The following is a 19,258-nucleotide window of genomic DNA, read 5'->3' on the forward strand; positions in this document are numbered from 1 at the left end:
ATGTGTGAAGTTTATTGCCATGCATTTTCTACGCAGAGAAATTTTAGTACCAAAACTAGTGGAAAAAGCATTAATTGGGTTCAGGATACATACAACCTCAGATACAAACCCGAAACTCCTAGAGTTAAGTGGACTGACCACCAGAAACAAGTCATATCTGCCATTTCTGAGGGGAAATCTGTGTCCATTACCGGTTCCGCGGGGACCAGAGAAACGATGTTGGTTAAGCACATCATCATCGACAAGATGTCATACACCTTCGAAGTTTTTTGTCACTGCACCTACTGGTGCTGCGGCTTGTGCTATCCGTGGGCAGACCCTTCACTTTTTCGCTGGTATTGGATGTGGCAATGCTGATAGGATAACTTTGCTGAGTAGGGTTCTCGTGAACAAGGAGGCTTGTAGGAGGTGGTTGAAAGCCGAAGTGTTGGTCATAGATGAGGTTAGCATGGTTGACGCGGAGGTTTGATAGTCTTGAATACATTGCAAAAAAAAATACGACAAGTTGATGAAATGTGGGGTGGAATGCAACCTGTTGTGGGTGGGGATTTCTTTCAGTTACCACCCGTATAAAGTGAGTGGAATTCGGAGGGTAAAGAATTTGCATTTGAAGCAGACTGTTGGGATTCTAGTTTTAATTTTACAAGTTAATTTTCTGCAGTCAGACCCTTGACTAATCAAGATACCTCAGGGGAGATTGATCCTGAAGACTTCAAGTTTTTAGAAGATTCTTGCGTAGATTCCGAGTCAGATCCTTCTGCAGTACAATCCTAGCCAAGGGTTCAAGACGTAAATAGAGTGAATGCAAGTAGACTGGAGAGCTTGAGTAATGAACTTCTTGTTTATACTGCGGTTGATAGCGGGCACAGGTCCTTGGAAGAGGCAGCTAGAACAGGTGATTGCGCCTAAACAAATTGCCTTATGTAAAGTTGCAAGGGTGATGCTGCTAAAAATTTTGAACACTCAGCGTGGCCAGGTGAATGGTGCAACTGGTACTGCTATCGCATTTCTTAAGACCAAAGATGTGGGAGTGATGAGCATATGCGATGCTGGGCTGCTACCAGTAGTTAAATTTGATTTGGGGATGACAAAGGTGATTAAAACAAAAACATGGGATGTGACAGAAGGAGATCCAGTAGTTGCTCAAAGAGAGCAGCAACTTTCACACTGGCTTGGGCTTCAAGCATTCACAAGTGCCAGGGCATGACTCTGGACCGTCTTCACACCGATCTCTCAAAATCTTTCAGATATGGAATAGTTTATGTAGCTTTTTCCGCGTGTGAAAAGCTTGGAAGGCTTGTATATATCTGGTTTCCATCCCATCAAGATTAAGGTGCACCCTAAGGTTTGCCAGTGAACACGACAAGGAGGTTGAGGATAATGTCAGCCAGAAAGAATATCGTAGCAATGATAATAGTGGCCGGGAAACAAAGATGAGGAGGTTGAGAATGAGGATGCCATCTAGAACAAATATCGTAGCAAGGATACCGTAGAAAAGGAAATGAGGGCAGCGGTTATACCATACACTTGGAACACCTGTAGGAAGAAAATACCAGGAAAACAACTGAGATAGTTTACAGTGCAAGAGCAAAAGTCACTATTTAATCTTGGAGAGGTACCCTAAACTGCATCCGATTAAGGAATCCTCAAAGTTTTCCAAATATTATCTTACCTGTTTCACTTGTTTTCGTTCAATGCGACTTTGAGAGTTCTTGTGCTCGTGTGAGTGCCTTCAATGTGATACTGATGCTTAAGTGTTTGTTCGTATTTTGCACAGCTGTGGCAAAGAGCTTCTGTTTCAAGTAGTTAAGAGTGTTTATCTTGAATACCAAGCAACATTGTGTTCCGATTCCCTTTCCCCAGTTGCGTTTATTTAGTGCTATGTCAACCCTTCGAGTAGATTCATGATGAGGCTGTATTCTAAGGGCTAAGTTTCCCCAGCTTTCGGCCTAGAGAAACTTTCACGGTGCTTCTCATGCCAATCCCAATGTGGAGAACAAATCACATGTGGATTTGTATGATTGCCATGTGTTTGGATTAATATTTGAATATTGGGCTTGAATGAAGGAAAGCTCAATGATGTCAATTAAAAGGGAGACTTGCCCAAAGCCTAGCATCAAGCCCAGAAGCAAATTGAAGCCTTCTCAGCCAAGATACAAGCTACGTATATATAATTGAAATGACAAGTAATGAAGACTAACCTACTATAAGCAAAAGAACACTTTCTAGTGCCATTGCTAGTAAAAAGTTAATGACTCACTACCCTCCAAGTGCTTTCGGGCAAGAGCAAAAGCTATAACAGTCAGGCCAAATTGTCTATAAAAGGGAAGACAGGCCCCAGAGACAAGGACACTTAACCAATCAAACAAACAAACATACAAACTCTGATCTCAAACCAGATTTGCATTCAAAAGCTGAAATCAACCCAGATTCAGTCATTTTTAACGATAGTTCTCTGAAAAAGCTATCTCTTGTCTAGTATAAAAGCTATGTTACCTCCCTTAGTGTTGTAGTATCGATTCCCTCGTGTAAACTTGTTTACCACTCATCCCTTTTTAGCATATAAACCTTGCAAGTTCAAAGAGAAGTGACTACAAGAAGTTCAACTTGGCCAGACAAGGTGAAATCTTGCCCGAAGCTCTTTGTTTGTTTTCTAAATTAGTATATCTATTGCTTAATGCATTCTCCAATATGTATTCAAGTTATTTCCACCAGTTTTTCTATTTTAAGAGTCTCATTTGCATCTGAATTTGGTTAGCTTGATGGATATGTTTTCATTAAAAGTAATTTGGAACCAAACAAATGACTTAAGAGGCCTTGGACTGCCTCCATCCAAACATACAAGATTATGAACTAAAAGTCCTTATTTACAAGGCAAGAAAAAGAACTTAATGTGGACTTAACCCATCCACGACAATCTTTTGATAACAAGAAGTTGGAGTAACTTACGCAAGTAATCAACTTAAAATACACTTGTTCTACATCTGCATACTGAGATAACAGTGGCACGCTTAAGCATTTAGTTAGTTTTGATTGCGAGCCTCAAGGCCTACACCTAAGGCCCCACGAAGACACCTCTCAATACTAACTCTAAGCTCTTATTGTAGCACTTCAACAAGTAAGAGCCCAATTACACATCCAAAGTGCCAATCCCTTAGGAAGCTGTGCTGAGGTCCAGGGAACCTTCTCCAGAGAACTCTTTGCCCGAATACCATGTACAATTTAGGTCCTTTTTGAATCGACAGATGTATTTATCTGGACAATATTGTTCAGTTTGTTTAGCTTGCAATGTTATAGTTGCAAGTCTCCTCCCAAATGTCTCTGGATTTCTAGTCCAACGGCTTTGGGCATTACAGTTGTTTAAATCACAAGAGAAAAACCATAAGCAAGCACATGCACATGCACATGCGAAAATATAACTTGTCTTCCAACGACGTGTCTGAAGGCTTCAAGTTCCGTCTCATCAGGAGAGTAAACACCGAATAAACCTTAAAAACTAGGGGAAAATTTTCCAAAGAGCAAACAAAACATGGGATTTCAATATGATTGTTAATAAGAAGAAAAATGATAGAGGGTTCGGAGAAACTCTACAAATGCTTTATGCAAGAATCGGTAGGTGTAACTGTAACAGCATCTCTCGGCTCGCACCATACTCTACTAGAAAAAAGCTCAATTGTTCGGGCCAAAAAGGAGCTTAATTCCTGCATGAAATACGACAGTAGTTGCTCATCTCATTGTAGAGCATGAAGATGGACGGCTGCTTGGACTTGTCCGATCTTTCTTCAACATGGCCTCGAGATTCTGGAGACATGTAAGTGGTGTGACCTGTGCGAAATACACGATATTACGGAAGTGTATTTACTATCATAGCAAATTGACTTGCACGTGACTCAATGATCAATATATACACAAGAATAACTTTTCTGCACTGTGTGCCAACAAGAAATAATTCCAGAAGATGTAGGAAAGGTAATCAGAAAAAAAAACGAGCTTATTAAAGCAGAGAGAGAATTGCACCTTCCAGTGTCTTTTCCAAGCAAACTGATTATTAATGTCATGCAACCTCTTAATTATTTGCTTGAATGATGGTCTTTCGGATGGGTCTTCACTCCAACATTCCTCAATTAACCTGCACACAAAGTATACAAACTTAAATTAAGCATTCTTAACAAGGAATTACCCCCATAGAAGAGAATTTCGAGCATCGCAACAAGGCATTCTCGAGAAAATTTGGAGATTTACAATATAACCATTTTGTTGGAAGAGAGAATGAAACTACAAAACTTTTCCTATCAGGATTGCTCCTTTGGTTTCAAAATTAAGGAGCCAAAATTGTCTGGGAGACGTGTTAAAAAACTTGTCTCCAATACGACAGTAACTCTTTGGGCCCATAATACATCATTATTACGAACAAAAGGTTGGCTATATAAGTACGTGTAAAGGAAAATTACACTTCATATGTACAACAGAAGATCAAAGGTTTGCAAACAACTTACTCCTTCAATCCGTGTGCATAACGCTTTGGTGGCGCTCTAAATGGTGGGCGCTCATTTGCAACATATGCTTTAGGAACCTCATTTTCTGGCTTTTTAGAAAATGGTACACAACCTTCAATCATCTGGAAAATACACGTAAACATTTTTTTCAACCATTAAAACTTTTTCTCAGATCATCAAGAATAAACCACCTCTCAGCTAGAAAACATTTATACAAATCCATTCAATTGAGTGCTGGATTCACACATGACATTCAGAACCATGAAAAATTCCAAAAAGTGTATACGACACATAAAAGAAGTTCATTCCAATATACAACAATACAAAGTTCAAAAGCTGGACATTGGCATGAATGTACAAACATAAATATACACGTATGAATAAAAGACAAAAACATATTAAAAGAAGATAATGTATGGAGAAATGCCCTTAACATCGTGTCTATATGTAGTTATTGCAGTATTGTTTACCATATTTGGGGGAGGGGGGGAGAGAGAGAGAGATAGTACCTCTTGCAAAATCAAAGCAAATGAAAAAACATCCACTTTGGTATCGTACTCTTCATTTCTGTATACCTCAGGAGCCACATATCTCCCTGTTCATTAGAATTATATCAGCAACAGGAAGACATGTTTCAGTGAGTGTTTTACACACATATATATCAGATGGCTCTGTAGGTTTACACACAATATAGCATTGATCAAAGAAATGAAGGATGAGAACTTTCAAAAAAGCAAGCAACATACAAGTATCTTGAGACTCTTGACTAGTCATAGGTCTGTCTTCTTTAACTGTATTTGCAACTTTCAGTAGTTTGCTCACCCCAAAGTCTGCAACTTTTAGATGCCCAGAATCATCTCGCAATATGTTTCTGTTATCTTACTCACGAACAATTAAGAAACGATCAAAAGTTTCAATCATTTAGTTATTAATAGTGCATGATTCACGCAACATTTAAGTACAATGCTTACATGCTGAGCTAAGATGATAAATCTACAATCGCTTATCTATGAGTCAGATTAGATAGAGATCGTGTCGGTATACATCTATTTCTCTACTAGTAAAAGTAACAACAATAATACATAGAAAAAGAGAGAGTGCGAGAGCATACGAGGGCTCCAGGTCTCGATGAATTATTGCTTCAGGTTTATGCTCATGCAGGTAATTCATCCCCCTGAAATGTAATTCAGTACAGTGCTCATTAAGATAAGAGAACACATGCAATGAATAATTGGCTACAACAGGTAGCAATCATCCACCTCTCACCACTATGATTTCCAAAACACAAAACTTTATTTAAAAACTGTTTAGGTTGATTAACACAAAGATAAGCATGACACCAGTAAATAAATGGTAACACCAAAACTAATCAACTAGGTTTTCACACCCATTCAATGATTTAACCATTATTGAATTCCCTCCCCATAAATTCTTTAGTCCTACAAGGATCTAGAATTCATAATTTCAATGAGATGTGTCCATATGGACTGTAATCCTCAGAGGTAATGCCAACCATGCAACTGACCTTATGATTTTTCAACTGCTGGCAACTTCGAAAAGTTTGTCCCGCACTAATGTCAAATAAAGGAAATCCAGGATGATATGTTTCAAGTCAGATAACCTATTTCAGAATAATAAAGAAATTACATTTGCGAGATATTATTCAAAGAGTACACCTCAAGTTCCTCACAAGAAAGGTAATCAAACTCCAAATCGATGATACAATGTGAAAATTTCAGATACCATGTCAAGATAAGGCATTTGTGATGTTCATTGTTGAGAATTAAGCTGCATACTAAGCTTAAATCAACCTGCAGATGACAATCATGCAGATTGAAAGTGAAGAGAATGAAGAATTCGAAGAGATGAAGAACTTGCCTATTTTAGAAATAGCCGTTAGATTTAAACTTGTAACGACTAGTTTTATTTCCTGTTTTAGAAACCTACACAGCTGTTATTCTTATTTGTTTGGGATGTACTGTGTTATCTGATCCTCCTCCAAGTGGAAGGATCGTAGCCTCTGATGGCCTGAATGGTTAGAGATGAGTCCTTGCTCCCTGAAAAATAGGATCTGAGCATTTGACTGATTAGATGAATATAGGCTTGTATTCTCTGAGTTTTCCATATAGAAAAAATATTGAACATTCTCATTTTCTCAATGTTCTTCTTTCTTTGTATAGATTTTCTGGTTTAAAGTTTCAATCTTTGTTTGTTAATCAACCTAAAACATAAAGCATGATACCATTTCAACACGGTATCAGAGATTTAGGTCTCATTCCAAAGAGGGGCGTAAACTATGAGAGAGGTTCTTCCTGAAAAATTCCCAAAAGGGATAAATGTGGTTCCTTTATTGGTTGGTTCACTGATATTCACTAAGAAATGGTGGGATCAGGTTCTTCAAGTGGAGATTTATGAACTCCACAGTTTGATGGTGCAAACTACGCTTTTTGGGCTGTCAAAATGGAGACTATCCATATAGCACATGATCTATAAGATGTAGTAGAGATCGGAGTACAACCGCAGCCGATTCTCGAGGAGGAAGAATGCTCTGGAGATGAAGAAAGTGAGGCTGAACAAGTTCCAATGGAAGCACCCACCATCCTCAGAGAAGACAAAATAAAAAATGCCAATGCGCTGAGTCTCATCCAAGGAACGATAACTGATGAGCTTTTCCCTCGCATCAGAAATGAAAAGACTGCAAAATAGGCTTGGGATATTCTGAGAAGAGAGTTCAGAGAAGATAAAAAGGTAAGAGTTGTAAAACTTCAAGCAGTTAGGGCAGATTTTGAGTATATGAGAATGAAAGATGTTGAAAACCTAGATGACTATTTGGCTAGGTTTTTTGGAATTGTGAATAATCTGAAATCACTTGGTGAAGATGTGTATGAAAAAAGGATTGTGCAAAAACTATTGATGAGTCTAAGTAGAAGGTATAATTCCATTGTGTCTATCATTGAGGAAACTCAAGATCTGGATACTATTAGAGTTGAAGAAGTTATTGCATCTGTCAAGGTTATGATAAAATGAAAGACTTGCATGATGAAAGGGATAAATTGACAGGAACTGAGAGAGCCTTTAGTAGTCTCAGAGTTGGCAATAACCAAGCCACTGGTAGCTACAAAGGTTCACAAAGTAGGCCAAATCAAAAGTGGCAGGGACAATACAAAAAGGGATCAAATTGGTCTCAAAGTGGAAACTTGAACAACAACAATGGCTCAAGCTGGAACAACAATTCTGGAGGAAATTGGAACAATAGGTTCAATTCACAGAACAAGCAAGGGAGTAGTAGTCAAAGTGGTGTGAAACCACAGTGTCAAGTTTGTCAGAAATATCATTTTGGTTTGTGCAGATGCAAAGGAGGTGATATTTACAAGCAAGTAGCCAACTGTGCAAAGGAAGAAAAAGTAACCACAAGAACCATGTTCTATGCTTGTCACTCTTCAATTATGCAAGATAGAAATGCATGGTTTGTGGACAGTGCCTGCAGCAACCACATGACATCTCAAGAGTCTGTGTTAATAAACATTGACAAATCTGTAACTTGTAAAGTTAAAATGGGCACTGGAGATCTTATACAAGCAATTGGAAAGGCAATCTAGTGGTTGAAACTCAGCGTGGGAAAAGATATATAAATGAAGTGTTGCTGGTTTTAGGTTTGGATGAGAATTTACTAAGTGTAGGCCAGATGATGGAGCATGGATACTATGTTCTATTTGGGGGTAATATGGCAATTATCTTTGATGATAGAAGCCTCAACAATGTTGTAGCAAAAATGATCATGGCAGGAAATCTATGTGTTCCTCTTTCACTAGAATCTATAACACTTGCAGCAAGAAAAACATCAGTAATTGAAGACGCTTCGATCTGCACAGAAGGCTTGGACACTTGAATTTTGCTAGCATGAAGAAGATGTAGCAGAAGGAAATGGCACTTGGATTACCTGTTCTAACAGAAATGGAAGATGTGTGTGAAGGTTGTGTTTTAGGGAAATATCACAGATAGCCATTTGACAAAGAAAAAGTGTGGAGAGCAAGCTATCCACTTGAATTGGTACACACAGATTTGTGTGGACCAATGCAAAATGAGTCCATTGGAAGGAATAAGTATTTCATCACATTCATTGATGATTTCTCAGGAATGTGTTGGGTAAACTTTCTCAAAAATCAGTTTGATAGCTTTAATGTGTTCAAGAAATTCAAAGCTTTTGTTGAACTGCAAAGTGGTTTCAGTTTGAAGAAGCTAAGGAGTGATAGAGTTGATGAATACACCTCACATGAGTTTCTGGATTACTGTGCAAGGATGGGAATGGAGAGACAACTGACCATTGCCTACTCTCCTCAGCAAAATGGAGTTGCTGAGAGAAGAAATATAACAATTTATGAGATGGCAAGGTCCATGATGATTGAGAAAGGAATTCCTGTGATTTTCTGGGCAGAAGCTATGACAGTTGTTTACCTTCAAAATAGATGTTTTACAACATCTATGTTAGACAAAACATATTTTGAAGCTTCACCGGTAGGAAGCCTGAAATTAAGCATCTGAAAGTATTTGGTTGTATTTGCTATACTTATGTCTCATCACCTTTTAGGCATAAATTTGATGACAAAACCAAAAAGGGGGTCTTCATGGGATATGGAAGCTGTGAAAAGGGATATATAGTGTATGATCTGCAATCTAAGAAAATTGTACTCTTAAGGAGTGTGATTTTCAGTGAAAACAAGTCATGGAATTGGGAAAGTAACCAAATGCAGTCTATCTCAATACCTTTCAATCTTGAAGGGAATGGAACAGAAGATGAAGTTAGAGAAGAACAAACTGATGTAACCCAATTTGATAATGTTGGAGGTTCTTATTTAAACACTACTGTTGATGAGTCAATTGCGGATAATGGTGGAAGTCACAGCCAAGGCTCTACACCTAGCTCCACTCCAGTGAAGTTGAGAACTCTGGAAGATATATATGCGAGGTGTCACATGTGCATTATAAAACCAGAGAGCTATCAAGAAGCAGCAAGTGATATAGCTTGGTAATCAGCTATGAATGCAGAGTTAGAAATGATTGAAAAGAACAATACTTGGGAACTTGTTGAAAGGTCAGTTGATAAACCTGTTATAGGTGTGAAATGGGTGTTTAAGACTAAGCTTAACCTGGATGGAACAATTCAAAAAAATAAGGCCAAGCTTGTAGCCAAAGGGTATGCACAGAATTCTGGGATTGACCACAATGAAACCTTTGCACCAGTGGCAAGGTTAGACACAATTTGAACTCTCATTGCTCTTGTAGCACAAAAAGGATTGAAAGTTATTTAAGTTGGATGTTAAGTCAGCATTCCTAAATGGTGTGCTTGATGAAGAAGTGCATGTTGAACAACCTGAAGGTTTTGAGTTAAAAAATGCAGGTCATAAGGTCTACAAGTTAAGAAAGGCATTATATGGACTTAAACAGGCACCTAAAGCCTGGTACAGTGAGTTTGATGCATCTCTCTCTGTGCAGGTTCAAAAGAAGCACAAGTGAAGCCACATTGTATACAAGATCTGAAAATGAAAGAGGTTTGATAATTGTCTCAATATATGTTGATGACATTGTCAACACTGGAAGCAGTGAGAAGATGCTTACTGAGTTCAAAAAAGAGATGATGCAGATATATGAAATGTTAGATCTTGGACTTCTACATCATTTCTTGGGCATAGAGATACTACAAACTGATCAAGGAGTATTCGTCCGTCAAAGTAAGTATGCCAAGTCTCTACTTGTGAAATTTGGACTTGAAGACTGCAAACCAGTATCCATTCCCTTGCCCATTGGTGAAAAGCTTAAGAAAGTGGATGGGAATGAATTGGCTGATAAAGAACTTTACAGAAAAATAGTGGGAATTTTACTGTATTTAACAGCAACTAGACATGATCTAATGTTGCTGCAAGTTTGCTATCAAGGTTCATGAATAGTCCTACCAAGAAGCATCTAGGGGTTGCACGAAGGGTGCTAAGATATGTTCAAGGGACCTTCAACTATGGCATTAAGTATGTTAAGGACAAGTTTACAATTCTCATTGGATTCTGTGATGCAGATTGGGGAGGAAGTGAAGATGATAGCAGAAGCACCTTTGGTTATGCATTTAGCTTTGGAAGTGGAGCATTTTCTTGGGCATCTGTGAAACAAAACACAGTTGCACTATCAACTGTTGAAGCTAAGTATGTCTCAGCATTTGAGGCAACAACATAGTCCATTTGGTTGAGGTTTGTTGTTGATGATTTTGGGGAGATGCAAACTGAGGCAACACCTTTGTTATGTGATAATATGTCAACTATATCTATGGCTAAGAATCCAGTTTTTCATCAGAGAACTAGACATATAAACAGAAGGTATCATTTCATAAGGGAAACTTTGCAAGATGGTATGATTGATTTGCAATTCTGCAGAAGTGAAGAACAACTTGTAGACATTTTTACAAAGGTTTTGCCAAAGGACAGATTTAATCAATTGAGATTGAGGCTTAGAGTTAAGCCAGTAAGCAGCTTAGGAGAGGGTATTGAGAATTAAGCTGCATACTAAGCTTAAATCAACCTGCAAATGACAATCCTGCAGATTGAAAGTGAAGAGAATGAAGAATTCGAAGAGATGAAGAACTTGCCTTTTTTAGAAATAGTCGTTAGCTTTAAACTTGTACCAGCTAGTTTTATTTCCTAACCTACATAGTTGTTATTCTTAACAGTTTGGGATGTAATGTGTTATCCGATCCTCCTCCAAGTGGAAGAATGGTAGCCTCCGATGGTCTAAATGGCTGGAGATTAGTCATTGCTCCCTGAAAAATAGGATCTGAGCATTTGACTGATTAGATGAATATAGGCCTATATTCTCGGAGTTTTTCATATCAAAAAAATACTAAACATTCTCATTTTCTCAGTATTCTTCTTTCTTTGCATAGATTTTCTGGTTTAAAACTTCAATCTTTGTTGTTAATCAACCTAAAACATAAAGCCTGATACCATTTCAGCATTCACCACAGAAAATTAACAAATTCAGAGTACAAGCAACTTGACTGACCTAGCAATGTCAAGCGAAAACTTTAATGCTGATTTTGCTCTTAATGCACCTTTCCTTTTAAGATATGCGCGAAAATCTCCCTGAAACAGTAAAAATAAAAGCTCAGATGAAAAAGAAATCCAACAAATCTGTTGAATCTTTAAAAATAGTGTATGACACTAAACAAACACGTAATACATTTGTCTCATCATGTGTGCCTACAGGCTGCAGCGTGTCAATGGCCCATTTATTCGATTTCTCTTATTGTAACCTCAATGCAATCCAACAATTTCGGCATTTAAAACTCCAAGTCAGCCACCAAAAATCACACTTTTTGGCTAAAGGGCCAAATTAGGGGTGGACACGATCCAGTTCAACCCGATTCCACCCTTAAAATGAAATTAGAATTGAAAATTTTCAACGGTTCGGTTCTGCTTAAATTTATTACTAAAACCGTACAGTTTGGTTCATGACGGTTCCAGTTTGGTTCATACAGGTTTACAGTTCTAACCAAAATTATATATATGTTTTTTTTTTCTTTCTAATTTTCTACTTCTAATACCAAACATAAATTTCAACCACAAATTCAAGTAAATTTGAGTTTCCACTACTAGATCTACAAGATTTGTGACTGGAAGATAGAAAGTGTACATATAAATATAAATCAAAAGATAGAAAAGCTCATACCAATACCAAAATATAAATCTTAAACTAAAACTAAAATGTATATAATGCATAATATATTGGAAAAGAATGGAGAAAAATAATGTAGGAGGAGAAAAGTGATAAAACAACAAAGGAGGGGAGAGAAGTGAAGAAAAATATTGGGCTTATGCACATGGTCTTCTTGGAAAATGTCTTATTTATATAAAAATAATAATAAAACAATAATTTATATTAAAAGCGGTTCAGTCCGGTTCTTCCGATTCTTAATATTTCCAAACCGGAACTGGAACCGTTTGAAACAGTTCGGTTTGATTTTGTTCCGGTTTTGACTTTTTTGATCAACGTGGTTTTTTCTGATTTTTTTTGTCACGGTTCGATTTGGTTTTCCGATTTGGCGATTTTTATGCCCACCCTTAGGCCAAATTGTATGCTAGTCTATCGTTTGGCTTTCACTTGGTACTAAAGAATCTCTTATCCAAATTATAACAAATCAACATCAAATACGCAGATGCATAATAATGAACTGTGGAAGACTTAGGAATGGACGATGATATTAAAAGGAAGACATAAAGCAAAATTTTCACATGTTTCAGTTAACCTTGGTTAGATATTCTGTGACAATCATCATTGGACAGCTTTGCGTTACAGCACCCAAAAATTGGACAACATTTGGATGTCGTATCTTCTGAAGTAAAGCAAGCTCATCCCTGAATGCATTTCTGATATTTCAATAAGCCAATTAAAACTCCAGCCGAAAAGAAAGACTCGAGACCTTTTAATTCATTATCTAAATTACAACAAAAGTAAAGTAGAGATAAAATTTCACACAAAAGTTTATCATAAAGACAAACTTACACTTTATCTTCATCAGCGAATACTTTCTCCCCAAGCATTTTAACCGCCACTTGAATTCCACGCCACGATGCAATACGATAGGTTCCCTAACATACATTTCATATGCAATCAAAGATCAATATCACCATTACACTGCCATACTTAACTTAATCGACTGAATATTTTCTCGTAAACTAATTCACTGTGTCATAGTGAACTTGAATTTAATTAGACCTAAAAAAAAAAAAACACCAATGCCGACGTGATAGACCTTTCCCATATGAGACTTACCTTTGTTATCTCAACACTACTGGAGAAATCAATTTCATTGGGATTAATCTCATACTCGGGGACTTCCCGTGCGCTTTGCACATGCATGGGAGCCATCTAATATTTGCAAGAACCACAAATTATTCAATTTTTAGAAACGTAAGAAACAAAAGAAGCAAACTTTGCACACCCAAACACAATTAGATGACATAAAACCAACTAATTACCCGAGGCTTGGCGCCGTAATCCTCCAAAAGTTTGATCACGTCATCGTTTTTGTAATACATTGCATCCGCAAAAGGCTGTTCAACGAATAAATCACTCCCAGAGTCACTACACTGTTAGCAACCTATACATACAACATATATTTACATACATATATATACATACACACACGCGAATGTAGTAAAGTGACAAAATTTGGAGTGAACTTGGTTACCGTGCTGCCCCAGCGGTCACGCGGGTCGACATCGGCGCCTTTTTGGAGCAAGAGCTGAACGACGTCGGTTTGGCCCTGGCAAGCGGCGACGTGGAGGGCGGTGCGACCGTCGATGTCAGTGAAGTTGACATCGATGCCGGAGTCGAGGAGCTCCCGAATGGAGTCCAAGTTGCCCTCGTTGGCCATGTACAAGAGCCTCACGCGAGGGTCAACCGGCTCCGGCGTCACCGAGTCGTCCCGGTCCGGCGCCAGCGACGACTGCCTCATCAGAGTGAACCGGGCCGCTCCTGCTGATTGCTGGTGCTGTAGCATGGGTTCCATGTTTGGAGAAGAAGAACTGGGAATTGGGTTGTGAAGGCAGAGGAGAGAGAGAGAGAGAGAGTAGGTGGGGATTATCAATAAAGTGGGGAGGACTAAAGCAGGATTGGAAAGGGGTAGCTGGCTGCTTAGAAGAAGAATGAGAAGAAACAAAGTAGATATTCTCACACTCATTACTAACATGGTAGATGCTAGCGGCGCCGACATAGAGAACCTTATCTCGTGTGTACGGTTGGGCGCGCATGCGTGGCACGGGCCGCTCAATAAAAGAGCACGTGTCGATATTCCATATCGGCATAGTGGATGTTAGTAAAACAACCAATAGTCGGTTTGCCTTCTTAAACCCACATCGCCATCTTTTCTTCGTGCATTTCTGCTCTCAAAACTCTCAGTCTTTTCCCTCAAAAGCTCCGCCGTAGAGAAAGCCACTATACGCTTTTCCCAAAAGGCTTCGGTTTTTTGTAGAGAGAGATGAAGATACTGTGCAATGCGTGCGAGGTGGCGGAGGCCAAGGTGCTGTGCTGCGCTGACGAGGCGGCGTTGTGCTGGGCGTGCGACCAGAAGATCCACGCCGCCAACAAACTGGCCAGCAAGCACCAGAGAGTCCCTCTCTCTTCATCTTCCTCTCCCATGCCCAAGTGCGATATTTGCCAGGTCTGAACGAACTCCTAGTTTCAACTTTCAACTTTTTCTTGCTCTTATATTCATTCAAAGATTGTGACTTTTTTATGATATTTTGAGGTTAGATGCTAAGTCTTAGGCAGTAGCAATAAGTTGCTACGTCTAACTCAGTATTACATATTTTATATAATATTTAAACGTTGCAAAGATTCATTAGATCTACACAAAATTTAACTATTGATTTTTCAGACCATTTCATGTACTATGGAGGAAAAGTTAGATATTTTTGTGAAATTTCATTCCCCGGAGGATCTTTGCACTTTCTTTTTTGTGGGGATCGTGAAGATTTTCCAATTACATTCATTCATCATATATCGTGCAGTAAAAAATTATTGTAAATTTCTTTATTTAAAATTAAATATAAACAGTATCTGATAAAAACTGATCATAACGATGAACATATATAATTGGAGGATTCTTGAAATTCTCACAAAGAGGATCCGGCCGGCGAGGATCCTCTCTCATTTCATTCCTTTCATTATTTTGTGTTTAAAATTCCAAAGTAAATGTTGGGTTTGTTGGTTGTGCTTACATTGGTTAACATGAATTAATCTGGTTGATCCGGGTCAGACCGGCCGAGTTCGAATCGCTGTCGCACTAAATTATAATAGATTAGAATAAAATAGTCTTTAAGAAAATCATTATATTCTCAAACATGGGTTCGCCCAATTGGGTTAAGAGCAGTGTGTCCACCCCCTCAACCAAGTTTGAAGGTTGTTGATCTGCCTCTTCATCCAAATTTAAAATACTACCGTGATAAATTAAAGTAGTTTATAATAGATTATCGATGTGTTCAAGAAAATAAGTTCATACTAACTTTGTTTATTCTTCTATGTGAAAGTGGTTTGTTGTAATTGATTGAGATAAAGATTTGTTATGCTATTTTGATCAATTAAAACAATTTTCTTTCATGATACGTGTCACATAATGGTTCGAAAATTTAATGGTTTAGATCATACAATTATTAGATCTTACATAAAACTCGGTGCTACGAAGTGAGACGTAACATTAAAGTCGCATTAAAATTCTCTTGTTGAGTTGTAGTTTCAAATTTGATGTTTGATGTAATGTGGGATGTGACTCGGGTCACACTCTATCTACCTATTTGCTTTACCGTCATTCGTTTTTCCTATAGTATTACCAAGTCCGCTAGGAATTGAGTCCAGAGTATTTATACTTGGAAGTACAGATGTTGGAGACTTGCGGAAGAACTGTAGGGACATCCATCCGTATGTCATCACGTTACATCATGTTAACTAATTTCGGTCATTGACACTTGCACAGTTTGGTAGTTGTATTTATAATTGGAAGTACAGATGTTGGAGACTTGGGGTAGAACTGTAGGGATATCCATCCGTATATCATCACGTTATGTTAATTAATTTCGGTCATTGACACTTGCACTTATACAGTTTGGTAGTTTACACAACTCGTAACACTATTAATATTTTTACACTCGTTATATTGTTTTACGTGTTCATTAACCCATGCTGGGGTTTTATTACTTTCTAGTGGTCTGCAAACTTTACTTGACATATATGATTTGTTTGTGAGTTGATCCATGATTTTTGTTTAAAAAGCTCACAAGTCACACATTCTCTCAAAAATGAAGTACCCTTTTGGTGATTTCTGCAGAGGGACCGCTGTTTTGGTGGTTCACGTCTGTGAAGTTGTAATTGTTGAGATACATGAAGTAATCTACATTTCCTTTTCTGTTGCAGGAGATGGTCGGATACTTCTTCTGTCTGCAGGATCGAGCTTTACTCTGTCGGAAATGCGATGTTGCCATACACACAGTAAACTCGTATGTTTCCAGTCACCAAAGGTTTGTGCTTACTGGTGTGAAAGTGGGGCTTGAAGCTACCAAACCATGCATCTCCACCTCCACCAAGGAAATGTTGACTTCTGTGGAAACGGTTTCTGAATCAGCATCGTCGCGACCAATAAACAAAAGTCCAGTAGGTCCGTTTGTTGGGGAGATTAAACAAGCATTGCCTGGTAAAGTTGACAGTGTTGGAACTGGTGTATCAGGAAAATTACCGTTAATTCAAAATGCTAACACCTCCGGTTCCGGGTCGAACTTGGAAGAATTTCTTGGTTTTACTGACCCTAATCAAAATTTTGGGGTCTTGGACCGCATGTCGCCCAAGGTGTGTGTATATATATGTATATCTTCCTATTATTTTTGTACGAGTCTGTCATGCTGAAACCATGACCGCATCGACGTTTTTAACGAACAAAAATTAGTTTTAGTTTGCAATGACATCACAGGTTCATTTTTGCAGTTTGATGTCCAAACGCTCACGTAGACATAAAGTTTCTAGTGTTTGGAAACGATCTAATGTAGTTTTCGGCTTCTTACAGGTTTACGGCAGATACTGCCTCTGATTGTTTTTTTGGTTTGAAGCTGTTGGAGGATGATTCAGGATTGAACCAAATTTCAGAAGGCAGATTGTTGGAAATTGCTAGCTGCCGGGCTGTATTCAGTTTATTTTACTTTTGTGATCAAGTTATGTGAGGTGAGGGAATTAGGTAGGTGTATTAGGCAAATCATGGTAATTGGTAAGTTAGTATGTAATTTAGTTAGCATTAGTTGGTAATTAATTACTCTTAACCTTTTTTTTGGTCATTAATTACTCTTAACCTATATACATAGTTGCATATCTCTGAATGTGGGGTATGTAATTTAGTTACCATTGATTGGAAGTCCATTTTCACTTGCAACATAATATCTGAATGTGGGACATAAGATCCAAGTAGAGGAGAGAATTTTCAGTGTGTCCCAAATACTAAGTGGAACATCACTTGGTCACACAATTGGAAGGATTTAAAAAAAAAAAAATCCTCTAATCGTATAATGACGTGTTATGTTTCATCACGTATTTTCGATACACTAAAAATTTTCTCCAAATAAAGTAGTTGCTATTTGATAGAGTTGTGATGCCACCAACTATGGAAATAAATTTGTAGAAAAGTTTTGAGAATCACATTTTCTTCTATTTTCTTGCATAAAAAATTATCATTATATAAGAAAATTAATTAGTAATATAAACTACTAAAAAATTACATAAAAATTACACTTAGAAGGAAAAAAGTAAAGTGAAGTGTGATTCTCATCAAAGCTTCTCTAAATATTTATTTTTATAAAATGTGGTTCTCAAAACATATCGATCTACTTGTCTTGCTTTACTTAGTTTTTAGTTGTGAAAGGTTTTGTCCTGTTTTAAGTTAGTTGGGTTTTTTCTTCTAAATTATTAAGTTTGAAGTGTAACAACCCGTCCCCAATTATTACGGTTTTTATAATTTTAAAAGATGAATTTACAAAAATGCCCTTCGAGGCGAAGATGTTGACTTTTGTTGACCGCCTTGTCAGGTCACGTAAGATCTGTTTTCTTAGCGTATCTTTATAGCACTCGTTGCTATGAGTGTGCGGGTGCAAGTGGAATCAGATTTGGAGTTACGATGAACGTTTTACAGAACTACGAAGTCAAGGGGCAAAATAGTCAATTCACTATTCTAGATATTAGGATTGAATATTTTAATTATTTTAATATTAATCTGTCATGTGGGACCCACACCCACCTTTCCTTTTGCCACGTGTTCCCCACTCCGAGTCTCTCTCTCTCTCTCTTTATCTCTTTTTTTCCCTCTCTTTCGGCCCTTTTTCCCTCAGACTATCCCCTTTCTCTTCGTCACTCAGTCTCACATCCCTCATTTTCTATAGAACTATCACCGGCCACTCCCACTCACCATGCTCGCCGACGAGCCTTCACACTAGCAAATCACCACCATCACTTCATATTTGGGCCTGAATTGAGGACAAGAATATGTGGGAAAACCAACTTGAGGATTCTCGACCTCTGCAGCGAACATAGAGCTTTTCCTAGTGAAACATCCACTGTTCACATCACTTGTTAGGTAAGCTTTGAGGTTCATCCTTTTCTCCTTTTTTTTGATGTTTAGTTCGAGTTCTAAGTTGGCATGCTCGTTTTAGTGAGCTTGGGATGCATTAACAGCTAAGTTAGATTTCCCAGTTTCCAGCAAGAAACCCGGCGACTTTCGAACTGTATTCCGACCAACTCCGACCATGTCACGGCCTCCAATAAGTATATTTCAAATCCTCGTCTCTCTAGCTTCATTTTGAGTATTATACGTTGAGAATGATTAAGTTTTGACCCCGATTAGAGCCAGGGAAGTTTCCCAACCAAAATCCCAAGAATTCCAGTTTTCTCCTTCATTGGGTCCAGTGACCTGTGAGCCCAATCGGGTCGACCCGACTTGTGACCCAAAATCAGGCCCAAAACCCGATATTAATTCCAACCCAATAACCAAGCCAAATCCATAACCCATTAACCCTAACCCAACTACTAGGCCCAACCCAGAAACCGACCCAACCCAACAGATCTAACCTGGACCCAAACCCTGTTCCACGGTCAGTGCATGGGTGTGCATCATGGCCGGCGAGTGTAGAACACGCACCTCCGCTAGAGGTATTGTGACGGCGACTTTTTTGGCGAACTTTCCAACGACT

General features: G+C 38.3%; 2 protein-coding genes and 1 pseudogene across 3 annotated transcripts; 2 read left to right on the top strand and 1 right to left on the bottom strand.

Annotated features, from left to right (window-relative positions):
• LOC148694198 (ATP-dependent DNA helicase PIF1-like) lies at positions 1–1,628 on the top strand (annotated as a pseudogene).
• A 1,602-nt stretch (positions 1,629–3,230) lies between these two features.
• LOC137739859 (serine/threonine-protein kinase 12) lies at positions 3,231–14,231 on the bottom strand. 2 transcript variants are annotated; one of them, XM_068479585.2, is made up of 12 exons: positions 13,729–14,231; positions 13,517–13,591; positions 13,311–13,406; positions 13,041–13,126; positions 12,784–12,904; positions 11,541–11,620; positions 5,608–5,670; positions 5,243–5,367; positions 5,006–5,091; positions 4,497–4,618; positions 4,018–4,129; positions 3,231–3,825 (listed from the first exon to the last, which is right to left on the bottom strand). In XM_068479585.2, exons 1-12 carry the CDS (start codon positions 14,227–14,229, stop codon positions 3,727–3,729), a joined length of 1,566 nt encoding a protein of 521 aa, XP_068335686.2. In that variant the 5' UTR covers positions 14,230–14,231; the 3' UTR covers positions 3,231–3,726. The 2 variants fall into 2 exon arrangements, with proteins under 2 accessions (XP_068335686.2, XP_068335687.2); XM_068479586.2 differs by having other exon boundaries at positions 12,784–12,892; positions 13,729–14,192.
• Positions 14,232–14,367: 136 nt separating this feature from the next.
• On the top strand, positions 14,368–17,453 carry LOC137740517 (B-box zinc finger protein 22). The gene is made up of 3 exons (XM_068480368.2): positions 14,368–14,700; positions 16,449–16,877; positions 17,092–17,453. Exons 1-3 carry the CDS (start codon positions 14,518–14,520, stop codon positions 17,113–17,115), a joined length of 636 nt encoding a protein of 211 aa, XP_068336469.2. The 5' UTR covers positions 14,368–14,517; the 3' UTR covers positions 17,116–17,453.
• Positions 17,454–19,258: the final 1,805 nt, after the last annotated feature.

The sequence above is a fragment of the Pyrus communis genome, chromosome 9, assembly GCF_041283825.1.
Source record: "Pyrus communis isolate YQ-2024b chromosome 9, ASM4128382v1, whole genome shotgun sequence".
NCBI classification, from domain to species: domain Eukaryota; kingdom Viridiplantae; phylum Streptophyta; class Magnoliopsida; order Rosales; family Rosaceae; genus Pyrus; species Pyrus communis.

Coding starts and splice junctions, on each gene's coding strand:
- LOC137739859 (XM_068479585.2), bottom strand. CDS start 14,229: ATGTTAGTAATGAGTGTGAGAATATCTACTTTGTTTCTTCTCATTCTT. Junction 5,671..11,540: donor TTTTCGCTTGACATTGCTAG/GTCAGTCAAGTT, acceptor ATTACATTTCAG/GGGGATGAATTACCTGCATG. Junction 4,130..4,496: donor TATGCACACGGATTGAAGGA/GTAAGTTGTTTG, acceptor CTTTGTGTGCAG/GTTAATTGAGGAATGTTGGA.
- LOC137740517 (XM_068480368.2), top strand. CDS start 14,518: ATGAAGATACTGTGCAATGCGTGCGAGGTGGCGGAGGCCAAGGTGCTG. Junction 14,701..16,448: donor CCAAGTGCGATATTTGCCAG/GTCTGAACGAAC, acceptor TTTCTGTTGCAG/GAGATGGTCGGATACTTCTT. Junction 16,878..17,091: donor TGGACCGCATGTCGCCCAAG/GTGTGTGTATAT, acceptor GGCTTCTTACAG/GTTTACGGCAGATACTGCCT.